At 42.2% G+C, this 22673-nt stretch overlaps 3 protein-coding genes across 3 annotated transcripts; all 3 read left to right on the forward strand.

Moving 5' to 3' along the window:
- The first annotated feature begins 4130 nt into the window (after positions 1–4130).
- tp53 (tumor protein p53) lies at positions 4131–9987 on the forward strand. The gene is made up of 11 exons (XM_040141267.1): positions 4131–4275; positions 5475–5621; positions 5705–5789; positions 5949–6137; positions 7415–7589; positions 7717–7829; positions 8120–8229; positions 8484–8608; positions 8692–8783; positions 8872–8942; positions 9651–9987. Exons 2-11 carry the CDS (start codon positions 5533–5535, stop codon positions 9745–9747), a joined length of 1146 nt encoding a protein of 381 aa, XP_039997201.1. The 5' UTR covers positions 4131–4275; positions 5475–5532; the 3' UTR covers positions 9748–9987.
- A 1858-nt stretch (positions 9988–11845) lies between these two features.
- Positions 11846–16458, forward strand: LOC120797707 (sporozoite surface protein 2-like). Its single transcript, XM_040141553.1, has 5 exons — positions 11846–12111; positions 12945–13033; positions 14141–14337; positions 14412–15431; positions 16426–16458. Exons 1-4 carry the CDS (start codon positions 12063–12065, stop codon positions 15223–15225), a joined length of 1149 nt encoding a protein of 382 aa, XP_039997487.1. The 5' UTR covers positions 11846–12062; the 3' UTR covers positions 15226–15431; positions 16426–16458.
- LOC120797708 (receptor-type tyrosine-protein phosphatase eta-like) lies at positions 15266–22162 on the forward strand. The gene is made up of 9 exons (XM_040141555.1): positions 15266–15431; positions 16426–16680; positions 17304–17552; positions 17914–18037; positions 18668–18825; positions 18925–19182; positions 19510–19776; positions 21734–21831; positions 22010–22162. Exons 1-9 carry the CDS (start codon positions 15266–15268, stop codon positions 22091–22093), a joined length of 1659 nt encoding a protein of 552 aa, XP_039997489.1. The 3' UTR covers positions 22094–22162.
- Positions 22163–22673: the final 511 nt, after the last annotated feature.

Here is a 22673-nt window from a genome sequence, read left to right on the forward strand (position 1 = left end):
GGATGCGATGCATCCAACTCTCTGCTTTCTCCCTCATAAGGTGCAGGATTTGCAATTAGAGTTAAGTCGTTCGATTTTTCGGACTTACAAATCTCTGAAGCATCACCGATTAAAGGTAAAGTTTGGAGGCCACATGGTTTCACAGGTGCTGGACCTCAGGTGAACCCAAGTCAGAGTCCGACATGCCACCAGCTATGAGTCAACATTTCTCATGGGCAGCAAAGAGGGGCTCGTCTTTGACGCCCTGGTTGCCATTGTCTGTCTTCCCGACAACCTTAAATCCGTTTCTATTTCAGATCACATGCCAAAGAGGTCACCCCCCCACCCCACCCCAACCCCCCCCCTCCGCGGTTACAGAAACTCTCCCCCTCTGTTGCGCACAACAAAGCTTAATCCTCTTCCAGCAGGCAACAGGTGGACCCTAAATTTGGGCTGCGTCTCCACCTGAGTTAGCAGCGGTGTGGTTTGGGAAAGTTTGTGACGGTGTGTCCGAGGCGGGGATTAGGGGGTGTGTTGTGGGAGGGTTGCAATGGGCGGGTAAAAAGTACATATCTGCCAAAGAGCTCAGTGGAAAAATACCTGGTCTAGATCTCTCAATAAAAAGATACAAGCCCAGCCCTTGCAGACACACCTCCACTCCAGGCCACTCTCTCCCCGGAGCCCACCGCCTCTGCCTTTTTCCTTTTTGCTTTTGCTGCCCTCATACGCACATTGAGAAATACTGGGAGAACCTGACACCCCTCATCCAAAGCCAGGGGCCCCTAGCATAGTCATGTGTGCATGTGTGACTCTGACTAAATGTAGAGAAACTTTACACCATCAGAAGAGTGGCGTAGACCCCCAACCAGCACAGTTTAAGGGTTCATGTGTGCGTCAAGGGACAGACAGAGATAATATTACACTTACAAATTGTACCACAAGAAGTCATAGAGAGAGAGCCAAGAGCGATGATAGAACTACAAGTACGCGCTTAGAAATGGTATGAATAAGGTCACACTCACAACCTTGCAAAACATTTTTAGCCAAGTTAAACTGCTCAGCACTATTTCACAGCACAAAATGTCACCTGTGTTGTCTCCAAACTGTGAAACAGGTGCATGTTTTACTGTTATCTGAAACAAAAAGTCAAACCGCCACAGAACGGACACGTGAGCGTGCTCGCAGACACACACACACACACACACACACACACACACACACACAAAACATGTGACTGTCCTTCATTACTCACCCAAGTGATGTAGCAAAAGAACCCGTGTAAATACTGTTCCTCCTTGTCATGACCTGTATGTGTGTGGCTGTGTTGGTGTGTGTGTGTGTGTGTGTGTGTGTGTGTGTGTGTGTGTGTGTGTGTGTGTGCGTGTGTGTGTGTGTGTGTGTGTGTGTGTGTGTGTGTGTGTGTGTGTGCGTGTGTGCTTGTGTGTGTGGTCGGTGAGATCAGCTGGTTCACAATCATGCTACAGTATATTGAGTTGCGTGATGGATGGCAGGTGTTTGCACTGTATGGTGAGCGTCGGTGTGTGAGGGGCGAGAGCATTTATACCAAAATGCCACATGAGTTCAGTTGTTTCCCGGCAGAAACATTGGGAATTCATACGTCAAAAACCTTGGGAACAAACGTCAGTGACGAGGGTTATAGATACTATTTACACATACTATATTAAGCTACATTCTCTGTTGAAAGGAAAAACATCACATTTCCAGAAAGTATCAAAAGATACTCACAACATTATGTGACAAACTATAGTGCAAATAATACAAGCTACATTTCACATAGTTAATCCTAAAAAAAGCACTATGACTGAACAGCAGACTGGCACTAGATCCAGCATGTAGCTCAGGCTACATTCTGGCCCTCCCACGGCACCTTGGGAAAACCCGGTCTACAGCGCACGACTCGGTCTGGCTCCACAGAGCAAAACAACCTTATGACTGAATTACAATAAAACCAGTGAACCACACAGGGAGACTGACAGGCTCAAACGAAAGGAGGGGCGCCTAGACCCATGCGCGGACCGGCTTCAAAATAGAACCATCAGCCTCCAAAATAACGGATAGACATGAACAGTTAAATCTTGTGTGTGAAGATCTTTGTCGTATGCCTGCAGGCATCCTGGACTGTGGCCCTGTGGCCCTGGCAACCACTAGAAAGGATTTAAGACACTCACGCATATGCAGTCTATTGTCATGTGTTATGACGTGCACACTACAAGAAAGTATTAAATTTCACACGGCATCAGATTTACTAAACCTTCTGCACCGACATTTTTTAAAAATTTTAATTAATGATGAAAGTGCTGTTTTCCCTCTCTGGCCTGGTCCTGTTCTGTTAGACCTCCCTATTGTATCTATAAGCAGTGCCACTCGGGATCAAGTTCACAGCGGCCTCGCTGGCACCGTGAGCACATTCACTCAAAGGTCAAACGGCCACAAAGCCCCAAAGCAGCACCGATAACCGCTATGCACCCTGAGAGATGGACGAGAACCAACATTCAGCACGTAGTCCTTAGATGTGAGTCCAGGTGCCAGTTCAGGACAAGACATCAGCGGCATGGCACAAGTGGCATGACGGGAGCCATCTCAGTGAGGTCCTGCTCTGAGTCTGAGTTTCTGATAAGTGTACCTTATCAGCGAAGGGGCGCTTGAAGGGTGATGGGAGGCGACGTCATCCAGCCTGTTGGAGCAGATTGTGAAATCGCGGTCTTAAAGTGTGAAATCAGCTGACTTAAGATCAAACTGTGGTTTGAAACCCAGTCTGTGCACTATGTAAAGGGAAGGAGGTGTCCAGATCCACGCAGGAGGAAGCCATCCCTGATAGTTCCTCAAGTGAGACGCTGAACCCTGCCGGCTCCAGGGACGAGGCTTCAGAGTTGACCCCTTGACTTTGCTGGATAGAGACAGAAGCGGACGCACAGTGTGGGTTCATCATCTAAAGATGAACTTGTCACAAATCTCTGCTGTCGGAAGAAAAACTGTCAGAGGAACAAACGTAAAACTGCCAAGTGTTACACTTGATATTAATAAATTCTTACGTCGTGTAACTTGTTTTTGGAAACGTGTCGTGATTAAACCAACAACTATACACATTTCTGACTCTACAGAGCGCCCCTTTTCAATTAAAATGAAAAATCGCCCTGAAAGAAAATCCTAAAACTGGATATTTTTTTCATTTTACAACAATGAAATGTACCGGGCAAACACAAAGTGGCTCTCACTGAGCTAACTGTAGAGCCTTTTTTTTTTTTTTTTTTTTTAAATTACATTCCAGGGCACACTGGCAAAACATGCATTGAAGCTACAGATATTACTCATTGTTGGGGTGGTACAATTTAAGTGGTAATATATCAGTAGAGGCACATGGTGGATTCCAGGTATGGACCATGTCTGCGCTACAATGCCTTTGCCATCACAAAGTTAAAACATACTGAAGTGACAAGTGTTTTTACCTACAGGTGTTTTCCTATAGGTTCATCAGTACAACCATTTGGATCGCTGAGAGTCTGACAGTCTGCCACTTGGGGTACATGGTTGTTTCTTCACAACTGATCACAGTGAATTATAAATAACATTTCTACTGTATGTAGCTCTTTATGCTGAAAATCACCCAAAGCACTTCTTTCTTTAAACTGAAAGGTGAGGAAGACTAGTTACATAAACTTACTATATTTAGTGAGTTCATGGTGCGTTTTTTTTTTTAAACATTCAGTTTCTTTTCGTCAGAATGTCGTCATGGTGCCTTCCCGTGCTCATCGGAAAACTGTAAATTTTCTTATGGGCATTAGGAAAGTTACTGAAGTTGTTGTGTATGTCAAGTCAACTTTTAGTCAACTTATCCGTACAGTCCATATATATATATATATATATATATATATATATACGCTTCATATGTTTCTCATAAGAAGCCAAGTTTTCTATTACCATATGGACATTTTGGAAAATCGCTTATCGTGTTATTTATAAAAGATGACCTATGTAATTATCCCATTGTTTTGTACAGTGGATCTTAAGTTTAAATATTTCCGCCAATAATGAAAGCAGCAGTATTTCGCTGTGTTGCGTTTTAATGCATCAGGACAGCAAGACGCTCTGTGATTGGACGGTGGGCGGTGTTAAAATGCTTGACCCCAACGCCCCCTTCATCTTCGTGGGAATCCCCGACAACAACGTGCTTGGCTTTACAGCATAATATTTTGGCTTTTTCGTTTTTTCCAGCTCGCCTCCTCTGCGTTCACTGGAGGCTCAAAGCTCTCGGACAGCGGTAGCGCGACGTACACGGTAGCTGTTTCTCCATGCACCCGCCTCTGGTTAACGCAAACACCCGGGAGCCGGTCAAAACTGTTTGACGGTTAGCTAACGATAGTCGGTCGGTTTTCAAAACGGAGCGCCAGTATAACTAGCTAGGGAAGCTAACGCAAAGCTCGCTAGCCAACACAAAAAAAAGACTGCGCTACACCCATGTTGTACAGTCGATAGTAACTTTTATTTTAGCACATGTGGGCTCAAAATGAAATGATATGATACGTGACGCCTTGGTGGCCTGGTTAATCCAGGTTCAATCAGTTGGTGTCGGCCTCCTTTTCGGCAGAAAATGGACGGTAGATAACATTAGCAGGTTGAATGGTTCGTGTTGTTTGTTTTTAGTGCTGCTTACTGTGAAGTCGGTTAACTGGGTTTCATTTTGGACTTTATATTTGTGAGACTTAGCTGTCTGTGGGAATAATAGTGTGATTTGTTAAGTGCTAGCTAAACAGGTCAACGTTAGTTAGTAGCTCACAGAGCAGAAGGCCTTTATTCTCATCTTATCGAACTCGCATTTCCTGTGTGGCACAAACCAGGGTTTCGCATTTTGGCATTAATTAATCTGCAAGGCTAAAAGATTAAAATATTAACGTTACACTATTCAATCCTCATTGTTCTTTTTAACTTTGAAGTAGTCCTCCAAGGATTTAAAGTAATTATATCCGTAATGTTCGTCAGTTTGTTGTTTGTAAATTAAGGTTTCGAAACGACAGAATATTATTTTGATAATCGATCAATTGTTAGTATAATTTGGAATAATTTATCAAGCACAAAGCAAAACATTCACAGTTTCCATCTTGTCAAATATGGGTATTTGTTGTTTTTTTTCTTTACATATTATGGTAAATCAAATATCTTTTGTATTTATTTCTGTTGGTCTGACATTTCAAACAAATTGAAAACATCACTTTGGCCTCTAGAAAAGTATTATTATTATTATTATTATTATTATTATTATTATTATTGTTGTTGTTGTTATTAACAATTTCCTATCATTTTGTGGACTAAATAATTACTCAATTAATCAAAATAGTAGACTTAAATTGATAGCTAAAAAATAATTGTTGTACAATATGTTAGTCATACACTACTCGATTAACTTGCTGGATAGAGATCGAGTTGTTACATATCTCGCCAATCTAACATGAGTTCTTACTTCCTGTTTATCCCCACAGCACTCCTGCACCTCGGCTCTTCCCTCATTTTCTCTCAGCTGGGAAAGGAGGGAAGTAAATGATGGAAGGGCAAAGTCTCGACAGTCTGCAGTTGAGCCAGAACCTGCCGCTGAGCCAGGACTCCTTCAGGGAACTGTGGGAGAGTGTGTAAGTAACATTTTGATAGTGGGTAACATTTTTCAAATGTCCGTTTACTCCAGAAAAGTTAACTAGTTTTTTTGTTTTTGCAGAGTAACTCCCTCCATCTCCACCATCCCAGCAGCACCTAACGTGCCTCAGGAGACATGGAGGGCAGATGGACAAATGGATATACTGGTAAGCACACTTGCCCATGCCATTGTTCAGTAACAGTAAATGGAATTGCTGCAGGAGATAGCTTTCTGCTAGACATCTCTCAGTATTTATATGATGGTAACGTTAATCAGAACTAAATTATGTATGGAGGCAGACTGACTAATTTTTCTCCTTTTGCAGCTCATGAATGATCAAGTGCTGACTGACGGGTTTGACGAGAATCTGTTTGAGCTACCCCCGGAGGTGTTAACTAAAGATGGCGTTACTCCCCCGGCCTCCACTGTCCCAGTTACAACTGACTATCCTGGTGAATATGACTTTCAGCTTCGCTTTCAGAAGTCTGGCACCGCCAAATCCGTCACTACCACTGTAAGTAATCCCAGGCCTGAGCACTCAAAATTTAGAAATTCTACTTATTAGATGATTTCTCATATTTTTAAACTGTCTGGTGAATGTGCTGCACATTATTTCAAAGGGAATTAATTGTCTTATATCTGTTCTGATCAATGACAGACAAATTACTAACAACATCAGCAACAGATATCTGTACTTGCTGCACACAGTGTATAATTTTAACAGAATTACACTGAATCTAAATGCTAAATCGGAAATGCTAGGTTTAACAGCACTTGCAGCCAATTATTGTGCAGCCAAACATGGCAAAAAGCACAAGTCTGTTGTTTGAGCCCCTTGCCTAAGACAAAAAGGATTTCCACAGCTGCTCAGTGTTGAGGAGCCATTCACTGTTGAACGGAATTACTCCATCCTTAGTGTAGTTTTATATGCAGAAACTCTTCTCCTGTTGAGTATTGTTTTTAATTAACTAAATTCAACATATCTACACAAAATTTTAAACTTCTGTGGTTTGTGAATTGAAAAGTTTTAGTAAACTCAATTGCTGGTCTCTGAAGTTATCATCACCCATACTGTTTTTTTTGTTTTTTTTTTGTAAAATGTGTAAAAGGCTGAAAACGATTTTGACAAACAGTGGAAATAAAATATCTTACCTTGGCGCCACATTGAAAATCCATTCTTTCGCATCTCTTGAGGTGGCATCCATGTGAAATCGCATTCAATGTGACGATTCGCTAAATTTTAAGGTCTAGAGTCGATCACTGCGTTTGAAGAGCCAATAACATTAATGTCTCTACGGTGACTCAACCAGCAGCGCGCCACAGTTGGCTAGTTTAGTTGAGGGTTAGGGTGGTCTGCCCTAAAACCCCCGCCCCTGCGACTTGTGCTCTGGTCTGTGGGAGAGATGTAGTCTGGTGGTAATATACAGCTCTGACATGACGGGACATGTTCCTGCGCTGTCTTGCTCTAGCACTGAAACGGTCAAAAACGGAGAAAAGCAAGGTAAAAAATTGCTTTTTAATTTGATAAATCTGGCCTTACTGATCTGGAGAACTTAAGATGTAGTTTGTTCTTGGTTCTTTAGAGCAGAAAGAGTAGTTTAAACTAATTTAATTAAACTTTAAGGATAGTTTTGAGTTTTAGTCTTTATAATGGTGTGCTTGTTTTTTTTCTGAGACAGATTTCAGACCAGTGCTTGGGTTTTGTGTCCCTACATATGTACTCACAGCACTGCTTCTCCTCAAGTCAACCGAAGAATAACATGTAGGGCTTTCTCTCTGTGTTTCTCTCAGTATTCAGAGCTTCTCAACAAGCTCTACTGCCAGCTGGCAAAAACGAGCCCGGTGGAAGTGCTGGTGGGCAAGGAGCCTCCTCAGGGTGCTGTCCTCAGGGCCACAGCAGTTTATAAGAAGACTGAGCATGTGGCCTATGTGGTCCGCAGATGTCCCCATCACCAGAATGAGGATGGTAAGGAAAATGTTTCAGTGAAAAACTGCCTTGTATGTGTGGTGGAAGAATGTCATTGCTAGAATCGGATTATGAGCATAATAGATCTGAGGTTATTTAAATTTTTTCTAAACTGATTTCCATTCAGTTGCAGAGCATAGCAGCCATCTGATCAGAGTGGAGGGCAGTCAGAGGGCTCAGTATTTTGAAGATCCCCACACAAAGAGGCAGAGTGTGACCGTCCCTTACGAGCCCCCGCAGGTACGACTGCCCCACTTGATCCGTCTGAAGGGGAACATGTCTACACTGCACTTTAATTTATCTTTTTTTTTTTTTTTTTTTTTTTTTAATGGTTCATATGCTTACAAAAAACGAGTGCATTTTCTGCATGGATACTTGTATCAGCATAATACAATCTTAAAATGTTTTCTTTTATTCAGAGGGCTGGGCCTGTTTCGTGAGGTTGAGTTCCCTTTTTTTTTTTTTTCCCCCCCTTATTGTATTAACCTCAACCAGCATTGAATAAAAATTGTTATGCTTTCCCTTTACAGTTGGGCTCAGAGATGACAACCATCCTGCTGAGCTTTATGTGCAACAGCTCCTGCATGGGCGGCATGAACCGCAGGCCAATCCTCACCATCCTGACCCTTGAGACGCCAGAGTAAGTCTTGCTTCTCTTTATCCAGATGTGTTGAGTGTGGAGGGAGCGCTGACGTATCTTTTTGGCAGGGAAAAGTAGCAACGGAAGTTGGACGACATGGTGTAAATGGATTTTTTTAAACTGCCGCAGGTTTAATTTATTGCTAGGGATGCCTCAGATGAAGTATTGTTTTACAGTTTGTATTTTAATTTGATTTTGTTTCTGCAGTTCAGGAAAGCATTTTTGACCCTTGCTACTGTTCATCTCTTTTCCAGGGGACTGGTGTTGGGCCGGAGATGCTTTGAGGTGCGTGTCTGCGCATGTCCAGGCAGGGACCGTAAAACTGAGGAGGAAAATAGCACCAAGACGCAGAATGGCACCAAGCAGACCAAAAAACGGAGTATGTTTTTGTTGCTTTACATTGGATTTCAGTGTCCATCCCTGCTGTCTGTGTCTGCGCTAACCTCACTTCTGTTTGTTTAGAGAGCACCCCCGCTCCGGACACAACTTCTGTGAAGAAGTCCAAGTCTGCCTCCAGTGCTGAGGAGGAAGACAAGGATGTCCACGTTCTGCACGTATGTAAAGATGCATACTGTTACAAAGCTAGATTTCTTCACAGAAGTTTACATACTGTGAATAATTTTCCTATGATCTCTCCTGCAGGTTCGTGGTCGTGAGCGTTATGAAATGTTAAAGAAAATCAACGACGGTCTGGAGCTGCTTGACAAAGAAAGGTATGAAATGCATCCACTTACTGGGCATCAGAACAACCTCAATCAATTCCAGTGGACTAAACTTCTAACTTAATTCTTTAAGAATAACTCAACATGGTCCACACGTATAGGCTGTCTTTACCTTGGGTGCAGTTGAGAGTTTTAACCCAAGCTGCAGTGAACCCATCTTGCAGTCTCCAGAATGATTTGTTGCCAGAAGCTGCGGCTTGATGGGAAATCTGCATTTTAGTCTGAGCCTTAGTGCTGTTTTTTTTTTTTTTTTTTGTACTAATCACCTGACACTAGAGGTTACTGTGTATGATGATTAGATTACACCTGCCTCACACACAGGTCAAATGAGGTTTAGGAAACATGTCTATGAGACTGTTATAAATTGCCACAAAGTAGTGTATGCAAACCCCAACGTTATATTTGGGTACTTTGGCAAAAGGGGAAATTGAATATGTCAAGAAAAATATTGATTTAAAAAGTCGTACTGACGCTGAATCTACCCTCCCCCAAAGAGATTGAGAACAGTTACAGTGTTTTGATATTACGTTGTCCTCAAATAAAGCAGGTTTATACTGCAAACACTTAGTAAATTAATTGTATAGAATTCTCCTGCTTTAGCATAGATATGCACTGCAACGCTTTCTAATTTCAGTATTTTCATCAAAACCATTTCAAACGTGTCACATCTGCCTCGCTTGTCCTGCTCTCTCTCCACAGCAAAACCAAGTCTAAGGTCTCTGTGAAACTTGAGGTCCCTCTGCCCTCCAGCGGAAAGAGACTCATGCTGAGAGGAGAGCGGAGTGACAGCGACTAAGAAAGCTGTTGCCTCGATCACGAGAACTAACGTCATCTTACTCCTTCCAAGCCATCAGGTTTATTTCAGGTTTTTACTCGTCATTGGAACCCCGAATCACCTCCTGCCTCAGTACGCTAGAAAACTTGATCACTTGAGCTGTTAACTGTACTGCCCCACTGTTTACTGTACTGTAATTACTGTACAGGGTCTTGCTGCTTATGACATATGCAAATGAATAAAAATTAATTGCATTATGCAGAGGAGAGCAGTTCATACTGTAAGCCGGTCTTGCCTCCTCCGCACTGCTCTCATTGCATATATATATATATATATATATGACTTGGAGATCCTAATCTTTCATGTGATTGACCGAAACGGTGTCAGGGTGGGACAAAAAATTGGGAGGGGCTGGATTTAATCAGTGTTAAGTTTGGCGGGGATTTTAATTTGAGTTTTAATTTGAGTCCGTTTTTTTTGTTTTTTATATATATAAATTTGTGTCAGTCATGTTGTCATTTATAATTCATTACAGTTGGCCTGAGTTAGTAGATGAAAACCAAAGAGATTGTTTCTTGGTTTTTCAGTGATATATTTTTTTTTAAATGTTTTGTCAAAATAGTAATTATGATCTTAATTTGGTTTAAAAAGAACTCCTGAGCAATTTTAGTCAGTTGAGTCATAATTGAGGCAGAAGTGTGATTACAAAGGATCTTAATCTTAACATGAGTCACTGCCATTTATTTGAAACAGTGCAAAGACACCTGTGTGAAACTTGAATAGGTGTTTACCTCCATTAATGTCGCTGTACCACAGTCCTTCGTATTTACACATGGTCATCTACCTGTGTGGGGAAACCTGGCCCATGTGTTGCTGTCCAGCTGTGATTAAATGTGCTGTGCAATCCGACAAAAAACTTAAGATAAAAAAAAACGACAGGAACTAATGTAAAGCAAAATTAATGAATACACAGATATGACTGGATGGTATTTTTAACGGTTTTTATACACGTATATTTTTTACCAAACAACTGTAAATGGATTTTAGTCCCTTTTTTGATTTTCAAAGATAAGTATGTTATCCGCAGCGACATTTCCTTTTTACACGCTGATGTTTCTTATAGCGTTCGTGTCATGATTTTTGTTAAAATTAACACTAGATTTGGTAAATGAGGGGCTGGCTGGATCACCCCAAAAGCTAATCACCTTTTGTACCTGTGAGTTTTATATGCATCTGAGGAAGAGAGAGGAGGGAGAACAGGAATTTTGTCAGACAAATACAGGAAAATCTCTTTTGGATATTTGACAACGGAGCACATAGGGACACAGTATGACTTTTTTTTTTTTTTTCATGGGACCTTAAAAAATTTTCATGATGTATGTTCAGATATCACAACAGTATTAAGGTTTTAGTGACAATTGCCTATGTAACTGATAAAATGGGATATTTTTGTTTTGGCCCTTCCATCCACAAACTGTCATTTAATCAGCACTTCATTTTGATGTGACCAATCACTGTTAACTAATAAAACCACATTTCCTTTTTACACGGCCATAAAAGTATACTTAAGGCATTTCTTTGTTTTATTTCTATATCTTTATAGACTATTTTGGGAACTTAGTTTTATATAAGAGGTTTATCTTTCTGTATTTTTCATTGTTTTTTTTCATGGCTTTTTTTTTTTTTTTGTACTAATTTCCATTTTTTTACTCAAAGCTTTAAGCCAAAATAAATGCTTAATGTTATACAGTACTCCTTGTATTCTGTTATACATAAATGTGTGTGTGTGTGTGTGTGTGTGTGTGTGTGTGTGTGTATATGTGTATATATATATGTGTGTGTGTATATATGTGTGTGTGTATATATGTGTGTGTGTATGTGTATATATATATGTTTTTAGTCTTTACATTATTGTACTATTCGTTACATGACTTCTCTTTTTCATATCAGTACTTTGCATGTTTGGAACTTGGATGCAAAACCAGCATCATCTAACAGAGTTCATCTGGCCCGAGTTGAATGGAGCCTTGTGTTTCTAGTCAAATGTGCTGTTTATTACCTGGGGTGGAATAGATGTGTGTTTGTGTTTATATGACCACATCTTATGATGAGAGATTATTTCGTTCCCTGTTCAGAGAGTCAGAGGATGCATCCGTAGCTTGGGTGAGACATCAACCATTCTACCTTCAACTGGATTCAAAAGAATTTCAGTAATTTTAAATTTGGCTTGGATGTATACTGTTAGGTACTAGGTTTTTTTTGGTTTTTTCGTCTTTTATCATTTTACATTAGCTGTTCTCTGGTGAAATTATACATAGGATCCATTGGAAGCCAACATGAGAAAGTTATCCTTCCAGGATAAATTCTGTATTTTAACATTTTGGGGTGAGTCTTATTCTATATTCAGCACTTCATTGATTGATGTTATTGATTATTGTGCTAGTTTTTTTGATAAATGGACTTCTCAAACATTGGGAAAGTGTCATAGCAATTATCCAGAGCCCAAGGTGACGTCCTAAAATGTCGTTTTTGTTTGACCCGTTTAAAACCCAAAAATAATCAATTTAAAACGACAGGAAATGGAGAAAAGCAGCAAATCCTCACATTTGTGAATCTGGTAGTAGTGAATGTTTGGAATTTTTATTTGTTAAATGATGGTGGATTAATGGACTATCAGAATTATTGTTGATTAGTTTTCTGTCCAATTATGTTACATCACTATAGGAGTCTGAGTTAAGGAGAAAGCAAATATGGCAAAAACATTGGCTGTCCATCAGAAATGATTTCTATAGATACAATGTTACTAACTTCTTACAGTAAGTCTGACCTTTGGGGCCATTGCTGCAAAGTTTGGACAGAGCAATGTCCATATAGGAGGGCTTAAAAATTTAATTAATCGTGACTATTTTAATCTTAATTTATTTTAAGAAGGATGCAAGACCCAATTTCTTGCAGCTATATTTAATATATGATTGCCAGTTCTGAAAACAATATAATTGTAATTTAGTCACGTTAGCACTATTGGGGTACATATTTAGAATATGTAATTATGTTTTTTCTGTGGTATAATGGTAGAAATGTGTTAAGATACTGATGAATTAGAGAAGTAAATAGCATGGCTTGCTGATTATGGCACCAAAAATGTGCAGAGATGGTTTGCGTGTTGGATATTAGCTGGAAATCTATAATCTTTCTCATGTCTGCACATTTCTGTCCAGTTCTGATGTTGATGTACAGCACGGCAGAGCGAAAGTACTTCATATTGGACAAAAAAATGAACTGGGAGGAGGCCAGGAACTACTGCAAGGTACAGCATGAACCTCAGTTTTATTCACAAAAAGAGGCTAAAAAACATGAGGCTGGAACGTGTGAAAATATTGCACAGGTTGTGATTTTACATTGCTATGGGACACGTGTGGAGCTGCACAATTATACAGTTGTCAGATTAAAAACGGACACCGAGAACAGAGCTAGTAAATAGCAAATTAGAGTTTGGGTTGTAATGAATACTTTCATAGTACTTTTATAGTTTTGTGTTTGAACGAAAACACTATTTAGTGCATTAAAACAACTTTTCAGTTAATACTAGTTCAACTAAGTTAATCAACCTGATGATCAATTTATTTTGATGGACGACTTGGTATAGTTGTCTTTGTGAATATGATTTACAGCAGTCTCTTCGTGAATTACTGGTGTAGTGGCTGCAAACACTGTAAAAATTGTCTAAAGCAGTGAGGGGCAAGTCTTATGAGTCATGATGCCATATCCCAAACACAGGAAACGGGACGAATAGTGGTCACAAGTAGACATTCTCCAGCACTGACTGAAACATTTAATGGTACAGTATATTTCCTCAACAACCTAAAGAAACAGGTAGACATTTTGGGAAATACCATTTCATTGCCCTCTTGCCGAGACTTAGATGAGAAAGTTGATACCACTCTCATGTCCGTCTGCTAAATCCAACACTACAGCCAGCATGTGGTTGGCTTAGCGTAAAGACTGGAAACTGGAGGAAACATTTAGCCTAGCTCTGTCGAAAAGTAACAAAATCTTGTCTGTACCAAATGTCAAGGCAATCCATCCTGTAGCTCACGAGATATTTCACTTTGAGAAGTCAGGGGATCACCAAAGTCTTTAGGATACAACGTCTGGGAACCAGGAATGTCTGTACAAAATTTTGTGCCAATCCATGTACCAGATGTCAAACTATTTCAGTGAAATTCTCAGCCATTATAGTGGTGCCAGAGGAAAAGTCACGGAAAGACCAAAGTCTTTAGGATTCATCCTTTGGGGACCATGAATGTCTTTCTGTACCTGTGAGCAAATTCAGCATTGGATTAGGATTCGATGAAATGCTAGATCAGACAGGAGCTTCATCTAATTCTGACTGTAACCTTTGACGTCCCGTCAGGTCTGTTTCAAAGAGCTGGTGACACTGACCCCTGACAACAGCCAGAGCATTGCCCGGAACCTCACCTCTACTTACTACTGGATCGGCCTCCGCAAGAACCTCTCCGCCAACAGCAACTCCAGTGGCTACTCTACTAGTAACCTCAATATGTCCTGGACCCACTGGGCCAATGGGGATCCCCTTGCCTTCCAGAACTGGTACCCTGGTTGGCCTGTGTTCAAATCTTCCTTCCCAGAAAGACACTGCTGCAGTTGCTCCTGCACCTCCCAAGCCGTGACAACCCCAGCAATGACTACCCCAGCAGTGACCAACCGAGCAATGACAACCTCAGCAGTGACCAACCCAGCAACGACAACCCCAGCAACGACAACCCCAGCAATGACAACCCCAGAAATGACTACCCCAGCAGTGAGCAACCTAGCAATGACAACCTCGGCAGCAACCAACCCAGCAATGACAACCCCAGCAATGACAACCCCAGCAATGACAACCCCAGCAGTGACCAACCCAGCAATGCCAACCCCAGCAATGACAACCCCAGCAATGACTACCCCAGCAGTGACCAACCGAGCAATGACAACCTCAGCAGTGACCAACCCAGCAACGACAACCCCAGCAACGACAACCCCAGCAATGACAACCCCAGAAATGACTACCCCAGCAGTGAGCAACCTAGCAATGACAACCTCGGCAGCAACCAACCCAGCAATGACAACCCCAGCAATGACAACCCCAGCAATGACAACCCCAGCAATGAAAACCCCAGCAGTGACCAACCCAGCAATGCCAACCCCAGCAATGACAACCCCAGCAGTGACCAATCCAGCAATGACAACCCCAGCAATGACAACCCCAGCAGTGACCAACCCAGCAATGACAACCCCAGCAATGACAACCCCAGCAGTGACCAACCCAACAATGACAACCCCAGCAATGACAACCCCAGCAATGACAACCCCAGCAGGGACCAACCCAGCAATGACAACCCCAGCAATGACTACCCCAGCAATGACAACTCCAACAGCGACAACCCCAGCAATGATAACTTCAGCAGTGACAAACTTCACCAGACAAACAGAATTTGAAACCCCAGATAGCAAACCGGGAGAAAACACAACTGAAAACATGCCGAGCATAAGCCCTGCAGAATGTGTACGAACACCTCTTCTGTTCCCCGATGTCCCAGAGACTGATGAGAACTATATAGAGGACTCTTGTGTGGCCATGCTCAGCTTTGGGGCTTGGGTTGAAAAGAAGTGCTCAGAGCATTTGCCTTTTATTTGTTATGAAGGTAAGGCTAATTTAAAGCCTGTTTGTTGTCATTTTTAGGTCTCAAAAAGCCCCAAACATAACCACTACAGCATATATGACTTGTGCAGGGCAACATTAAGGGTGCCCCCTGTCTCTGCACTGCACCCATACAGTGGGTTTTCTCATAAAATTAATTCATACACTTTATTTGTTTTGTATATTGCCATAAACAGTACTTTACTATACCAAAAGAACACAACTCATTGAATTTAGCTTTTGTCATTATTCTTCAAATGCCTTTTTCTTAGATTTATTTTTAATATATGAATGTTTTATTTATGTTTTCCTAGTTTTGGTGATGATACAGTGACATTTTTAAATTTCAATTAAGTGATCTGTTTTTTCTGAGGCAGTATTTTAAATACAGCCAAATATTTATAGCTGAATAAGTTTTTTATTATTACGCATGTGACCTCACACCTCCATAGATATTTTTTTCCCCCTTTGTCACTTGTTTATTTAGCGATAGGACATATTTCATCCTCCACATGACAAGAGGTACAGAATCAAAACGTATTACAGCATCTGCACATGAATCCAAACTTAAATTAAAAGGTCAAATTTCAGACAGAATGAAGCCCACAAACATACAGCAGACATCTCCACAGAGTTGCTGAATAGACCAGATTATTATTTTTTTTAAATGGTAAAAAAAGAAACAAACAAAAAAAAAGTAACAATAACAATCAAAAAGTACTTAATTTATCACCCTCCCATAAAAGGTCTATAAACATTCTTTCTTTATTTCTCCATCTGGAACAATATGAGGAATTATTATGTGTTAAATTATGCATCCTTACTCATTCGTACACACACTAATGTAAAAAGAAGACGATAAAAATGCATTGATCTGGAACCATCCATTTTTGCGTCCTTGCTCGTTTTCTGGGTATTGTTTTTTTTTTTCTTTTGACCTCCCTGTATATCTCAGGTTCTCTGCCAGTTAACAACCGTCGTCTCATTTCCAACCACAGATGAGTTCTTTGGCCACGCCAGCGTGACCAACGTGACGACCAGCAGCGCTGTTCTCACGAGGCGTTCCGGGCCTCAGGGTGTCAGCCATTACCGTGTAGAGGTCACAGGTGACAAACAGTGGACAGAAATAGACAACTGGACTAATTTGACCTTGAACCTTTCAAGCCTCACAGCGGGCACCCGCTACTCGGTCCAGGTGTTCCCTGTTAAATGTGAGCGAGACCTCAACCCACAGGAGGTCACCTTCTACACCCGTGAGTAGCGTCTGACTGTGTCAAAAATAATAGTGTATTTGAGATTCATTTACGCCCTTTAGGTTCAAATTACAGATCTGCTGTATTACAGGACACTAGAAATGAGAGGTGGCATGCATCATAGCCACAGTGCTTTAGTAATATTCCTGCAACGCCATGTTTAAGCACAGAAGGCCTGAGTGCCAACGCATCTCAAGGCTACTTTATAATTTTTCCTTTTAAAACAAGTAACAATCATATCTTATCTTTGTGCCCCATTTGACCAAGTCTGTGCCCATATTTACCAAACCTTCACTTTTACTCCTACTCACAATCGTATTTAAAGAAAGCTATCAGATGTAGAAATTGTAGAAATCAAATTAAATTTAATGTCTGTGCTCGTCAATGTGGCACTAAATTCTCCTTATTATTGGATTTCTCTCTCATCTACCAGCAGCCATTTCGTTCCGGCTCCAGCTTTGATTTCGGCCAGTTTTCTTACTCCACCCTTACTTGCCAATCATAAATACTGTATGTTAGATTTTTATTTACTACTGGGGATATTAAGGATTTCACAAAAGAAGTGATCATATGAGAGCAGGGTACTCTCTAAGTCTCTGGTTAATCTCTCCTTTTTTTTTCAGAACCTAACAAAGTCAAAAACCTCAATGTAACCAACGTGAAAGAAACATCTGTCTCTCTGAGCTGGGACAAACCAGGTGGAAATGTGGATTTCTATCTCACTAAGGCCAACGGTCAGAAGATTGAAAAAAACACAGTGGGCTCAGAGGTCGATAATTTGATACCTGGAAACCTTTACACATTCACCGTCCTGGTAGGAGTCGAGGACAGATCCACATGGAGTGAAGAATGTAGCATTTCCGCATATACCAGTGAGTTTATATCACATAAGACTTGACACCTTTAAAAAGGGCTCCAATGCTATACAAGCTGCATGTTAAACATTTAGACTTTTTAAATTTTACATAGGTTTTTTTGTTTTTACCTTTTATCTGGTAGAGGATCTTAACAGGGAGTACACTGTGTGAGTGAGACCGGTGAAAACACATCAGTTTTAAAGGAAGAAAAGGTTTATAGCCGGTTGTTTCTTGCTCACATAATATGAAATTCAAGTCAGCGAAGGCAAGTTAGAACCAGATCTGACCTGAACGGTGGCACCTGTGAGGTCGCATTTGGGGGTCACTGTGTTTGTTTGTTTTTTTGACATGTTCATCTGTCTGTTCTCTCTGTCAGAGCCTGGAAAAGTGTCCGACCTGAGTGTGTCCGAGAATGGGGAGACCTCGCTCCTGCTGCACTGGAGGGCACCTGAGGGAAATGCCACAGATTTCTTGGTGAAGGCCGTGGACGACCGCAACGAGTGTGTATTTGTAGACGCATACACTTTGAGTCTTATGTCGATTTGGGAACACGTGTGCATCGCTATAACAGTATCAGTAACAGAGCACGAAGCACGAGGAGTCAGGCAGACTCTAAACGAGGGTCAACCACTACCTAAATCACTTCATTTGGGGGTAAAGCTGAAAGTGAACACACCCAAAAAGTCAGTAGCAATCGACAGGAAAGCTGCATGTACAACTGTGACAGCGACTGTGGCAGGTAGAAGTTGAACCAAGGACTGTAAACTGTAAACTGTGATGGATAATAAGTCTACCTCTTCCGGGGTTTGTTCCTCTGATCACCCGACTACTTGAATTTTTTTCCTGGTACCATCAGGTTTAATTATGGCAATGTTGCTGAATTCGGAGATTTCTGATGTTAACGCGGCGAGGACGGGTTTATCATTGCTGACAGCAAGGACGGGCTTATGAAAATAAGACCCGAGACGCAGTAAAAACCGGTATTGTCTTTTAATTTCTGTCGACTTGTCGTGCCCTGTTGTCTCTGCCGGCGGCGGCTGCAGCAGCTTCAGCGGCGGCGGCGGCGGCTGCAGCAGCAGCAGCAGCAGCAGCAGCAGTGTGAGTCAAGCGACTGTTTCTCCCCTTAACAGGACATCCATTTCTAAAGAGGTGGAGTACAGGTCCAATCAAACCCGGCAGAAAGTGACGGTGACAGGGCTGCCCGCGGGATCCAGGATAATCCTCGGCGTGACAGCGTTGGCCAATCGCACTCTGGAGGGAGAACCAGTGACCGTCGTCAACTACACCGGTAGCTCTCTGCTCATGGTTTTTCCCGTTGACCGAACAAAAAGTCTGCCCCCCCCCCTGCTGTGTCCCTAATCTGACTTTTGTGACTTTCCCGGCGTAGCTCCTGGGTCGATTTCAGCCCTGCAGCTGAACGCGACAGCCGACTCGCTCGATGCCACCTGGACCCCTCCGCCCGGTAGGAGCTTGTCCTTCGCCGTCAGGCTCCAGCAGGATGGCCGAGACGTGAAGACGGCGGCGGGGCTAAGGGAGCCCGCGATGCGCTTTGACCAACTGCAGACTGCAACCCAGTACACAGTGGTGGTCTACAGCGTCAGTGGGCATATCCGAGGCTCAGCGGTGGAGAGCTCCAAATTCACCTGTGAGTCGCCTTGGCCCCCGTTTGTATTTTCCTCCACTTGTGTGTTTAAAGAGAAGCTACTTTTGTCGGAAACCAACACAGACACACTAGAAACATTTAGCTTTAATGGTGCAACTAAACAGACAAGTCAGTAAATAACTGGACTTTTTCCATCACAACACGAGATCGTAATCGCAGTCTGATTCCGGGCCTTGGCAATACGATCAGCAATTCTCACGATATCCCCGGATTGAAAATACTAAACATTCACAATGAAAATCTGACTGCGATAAATCACTACCTCATTTTCTTTCTCTCCCTCTCTCCCCCTTTTTTTTTTTTTTCCAGTGCCGCGTCCACCTACGAACCTCCGTGTCGTTTCCACCAGTAAGACCCACATCGCCCTCGACTGGAGGGCCCCCGACGACATAAAACGAGCGAATTACTCGGTACAGCTCCACTCCGGCTTCTGGGGCCAGACGCTGTCCTTCGACGTGGATAACGAGACCAGCCACACGTTCGAGAACTTGAAATCCGGCACCATGTACAGGGTCCAGGTGCGAACGGTGACGCCAGAGGAGCAAAGTGCCCCCTTGGCCCGATCCCATTTTACAGGTGAGCTGCTCAGACCTGGTGGTTTTGAGTGCACCAGCCTATTTACGACTAATATAGACTTTACATTACCATTCCCTTTTCCTAAACTTACCATAAGTTTCTGGCCGGGACTTGAAACTCTCCTTCGAGATAAATTCTCTCGGTGCATCCAAGGGAACAGCTGCTCACGACCCCCTGCGTTCGCAGGCTGTGTAGTTAGGAAATGAAAACCCCGGGGGACGGACGATAAGCAAACGCGGGAAAAAGTGGACAAAACTTGCTGCGGATGTCGACCGACGCCGACGGCTGCCTGGAAGCAAAGGTTGCGTTCACACCTGTTCTCAGAAAATTAAAAATAATAATAACCTTTTACTCCTTTTACTTCTGGTCCATTTCGTGTTTAAACTGAATTATTACAGAGGTGTAAACATGAAGTTATGTATACAGACTCATCAGTGGACGGTTGTGGTGCGCGCCCGCATCATCAGCTTCACACTGACCCACGTCCGAATCCGGTTTCAGTCTCTGGCAGCAAGCCATGCGGCACTTTACTGCATCCTTATCCGAGGACATTCCTGACTCTGAGAATGATTAGTCAAAACTGGTCCTGGTGTAATGGATCAGGACGAACGGGTGCGGACGGGACAGGGGTCTTGTGCCGCACCATTACAAGGGAAGGCCCGTTTCTAAATTTTACATTTTTTTTTTTTTTTTTTTAAACGAGGAAGTAGGACGCACGCTCAGCACACCCCCGTCTCACTCCTTTGGTGTCGGGAAAAAAAAATCTAAATTCTAAATCTAAATCTATATTCCTCCTGAAATCGTGTATTTGCTGTCATTAATCAGAGTCAGAATAAGAACAAGCTTTATTGGCCAGCTGAGTTTACGCACACAAGGAGTTTGACTCTGGTTATCTGCAAGTCCTGAAATGCCCTAAAGAGCATTCCATTCATTTTCCTTAAAAAAAAAAAAGGCCTTAGAAGGAATTAAAAAGTCTTGAATTTAATTGACAAAGGTTTTTGATATTTTCTCTTGCCTGTCGTAGACAGTAACGTTAGTTATACATTTCGTTTTTTGTATGTGGCTGCGGACGGTCACGTCTAGTGAACTACAAGAGAGGCCGGTGAGACAGTGGCTTGTGCGGCAGGAAGGGTTTCGGTCCGCGACATGGGGGCCTGCAGCAAACACCCCTATTGGCCACGCCGGCTCGGCAGATCCCTGATTCATAATGGGCGAGTGTGAATTTTAACAAAAAAGTCCAAAAACCTCACATTAATTAACCGTGTTTTAATGGGTTAATCCGTCCATCAATTTTCAGCCGATTTCTCTTGTCTGGGTCCCGGTTGAGTCAGTCGAGTAATCTCATTACACAGAGTTACTGCCAAATACAGCTGGAAAGTACCGACAAAAGGGGCCTTCTGGTCTCTACTGGTTTTTCTGTCATTCTCTCACCAGTACAGACACTGAAAAAAAAGGTAGTGGATTGTATCCCGTGTGGTACTGGAAAGGTCTCAGAAAAATCTTAAATGTCTGCATCTGGTTGATAAAGCTGCGCCCGCGTTGGGCTGACAGCTTTCACGCCAGCCTACCTGAACCGAGTTAAACTGGCACACGCACCAGAAACCAAACCAAACCAAACCAAACCAAACGGCCTGGGTGTGACAGCAGCAACCCCGTAAAGAAAATCCCGCAGAAAATATTCCGGGTATGTTTTAGAAAGTGGCCGGCAGGGATTGAAACGACATCTGATTTGTAGTCAGGGGGCTAAAGTTGCAAGAGGAGGGTCTTTGCAAGGCCACATGTCTGTTTGTATAACCGGTAACTTCGGTGACAAAACCAAAACCTTTTTTTTTTTGCTGACAGCATCTGTCCACAGTGGACACCATAGCCTCTGCCACAGGAATATGTCCACAGTGTGAATGAGAGTGTGTCTCCTCGGTCCAACTCCCTCTTTATGCGTCTCTGTTTCGTCGCGCAGACGCAGACGAAGCGGAAATCAGCCTGTCCATGATCTGCTCTTCGCCGGAGCCTCTCCTCTGTGACAACGACTCCGCGAGGGAGACCGTCGTCAACCAGGTAATGTCGGTCGCCACGCGGAGGGAAGACCTAACAGGGGCTTGCGCGGTAATTATCCGGACTGCGTGTGAGAAGGAATCGCTCGGTTTTGTGTTTTATGAAAACAGGTTGGTTTATAAAAAAATGCATCTCCATTGACGACTTTCTTTATTTGTATGTGTTGTGCATTTTGCTGCAGCTGAGAGATCGTTTCAAAGTGATGCTGGGGGACGGTGTTGCCTGGAGACTCGAGATTCAAGAAAGTGAAACCACTACAACATAATTTTTTTTTTTTGTTTCATTGGTATTGGTGAAGGTATTTTAGACGTGTTTTGTCATGGATGTTTTTTTTTTTTGTCAACATGTTATTGTTAAAAGCTTTTGCATTGTACTGCTGCTCAGAAATGATAATATTAAGCCACTGTGTGTGTGTGTGTGTGTGTGTGTGTGTGTGTGTGTGTGTGTGTGTGTGTGTGTGTGTGTGTGTGTGCGTGAGCGATATTTAGTCAAAAAAATTAAATGTAGTTACAGTTAATAAAATGTGCACTGATTCTCAGTCTTTCATGTTCAGAATTCTAAATTTTACAAAAATGTAAGAAAAAAACAAAAAGAAAAATATATATACTAGACTTTATACTTTTGCTGCTTTCCTCTTGTTTTCATTTATTCCATTTCATTTTTTTCTTGATCTCATTTTGCACGTATGGAAGCCCATTTCCTCTAGGAAAAGAAGAAAGATAAGACAAATTATAAAAATAAAGATACTCTGGGTAAAGTTTTCACTTAGTAAGCCAGATTTTTTTTTTAAATCAAAAACATTTTATGTTTTTATCATGTTTCTTTTTTTTTCCCCGGCAGAAATG

Source organism: Xiphias gladius, chromosome 12 (genome assembly GCF_016859285.1).
Source record: "Xiphias gladius isolate SHS-SW01 ecotype Sanya breed wild chromosome 12, ASM1685928v1, whole genome shotgun sequence".
Classification (NCBI taxonomy): domain Eukaryota; kingdom Metazoa; phylum Chordata; class Actinopteri; order Istiophoriformes; family Xiphiidae; genus Xiphias; species Xiphias gladius.

What these genes read in the sequence shown, in the direction of transcription:
- LOC120797707 (XM_040141553.1), top strand. Translation starts at nt 12,063, where the DNA reads ATGAGAAAGTTATCCTTCCAGGATAAATTCTGTATTTTAACATTTTGG. An exon ending in AGGCCAGGAACTACTGCAAG is followed by an intron (nt 13,034 to 14,140) that starts GTACAGCATGAA and finishes ACGTCCCGTCAG; the next exon opens with GTCTGTTTCAAAGAGCTGGT. An exon ending in CCCCTTGCCTTCCAGAACTG is followed by an intron (nt 14,338 to 14,411) that starts GTACCCTGGTTG and finishes GCACCTCCCAAG; the next exon opens with CCGTGACAACCCCAGCAATG.
- tp53 (XM_040141267.1), top strand. Translation starts at nt 5,533, where the DNA reads ATGATGGAAGGGCAAAGTCTCGACAGTCTGCAGTTGAGCCAGAACCTG. An exon ending in AGGGAACTGTGGGAGAGTGT is followed by an intron (nt 5,622 to 5,704) that starts GTAAGTAACATT and finishes TTGTTTTTGCAG; the next exon opens with AGTAACTCCCTCCATCTCCA. An exon ending in AGGATGTCCACGTTCTGCAC is followed by an intron (nt 8,784 to 8,871) that starts GTATGTAAAGAT and finishes TCTCTCCTGCAG; the next exon opens with GTTCGTGGTCGTGAGCGTTA.
- LOC120797708 (XM_040141555.1), top strand. Translation starts at nt 15,266, where the DNA reads ATGCCGAGCATAAGCCCTGCAGAATGTGTACGAACACCTCTTCTGTTC. An exon ending in GCCGTGGACGACCGCAACGA is followed by an intron (nt 18,038 to 18,667) that starts GTGTGTATTTGT and finishes TCCCCTTAACAG; the next exon opens with GACATCCATTTCTAAAGAGG. An exon ending in GACCGTCGTCAACTACACCG is followed by an intron (nt 18,826 to 18,924) that starts GTAGCTCTCTGC and finishes TTCCCGGCGTAG; the next exon opens with CTCCTGGGTCGATTTCAGCC.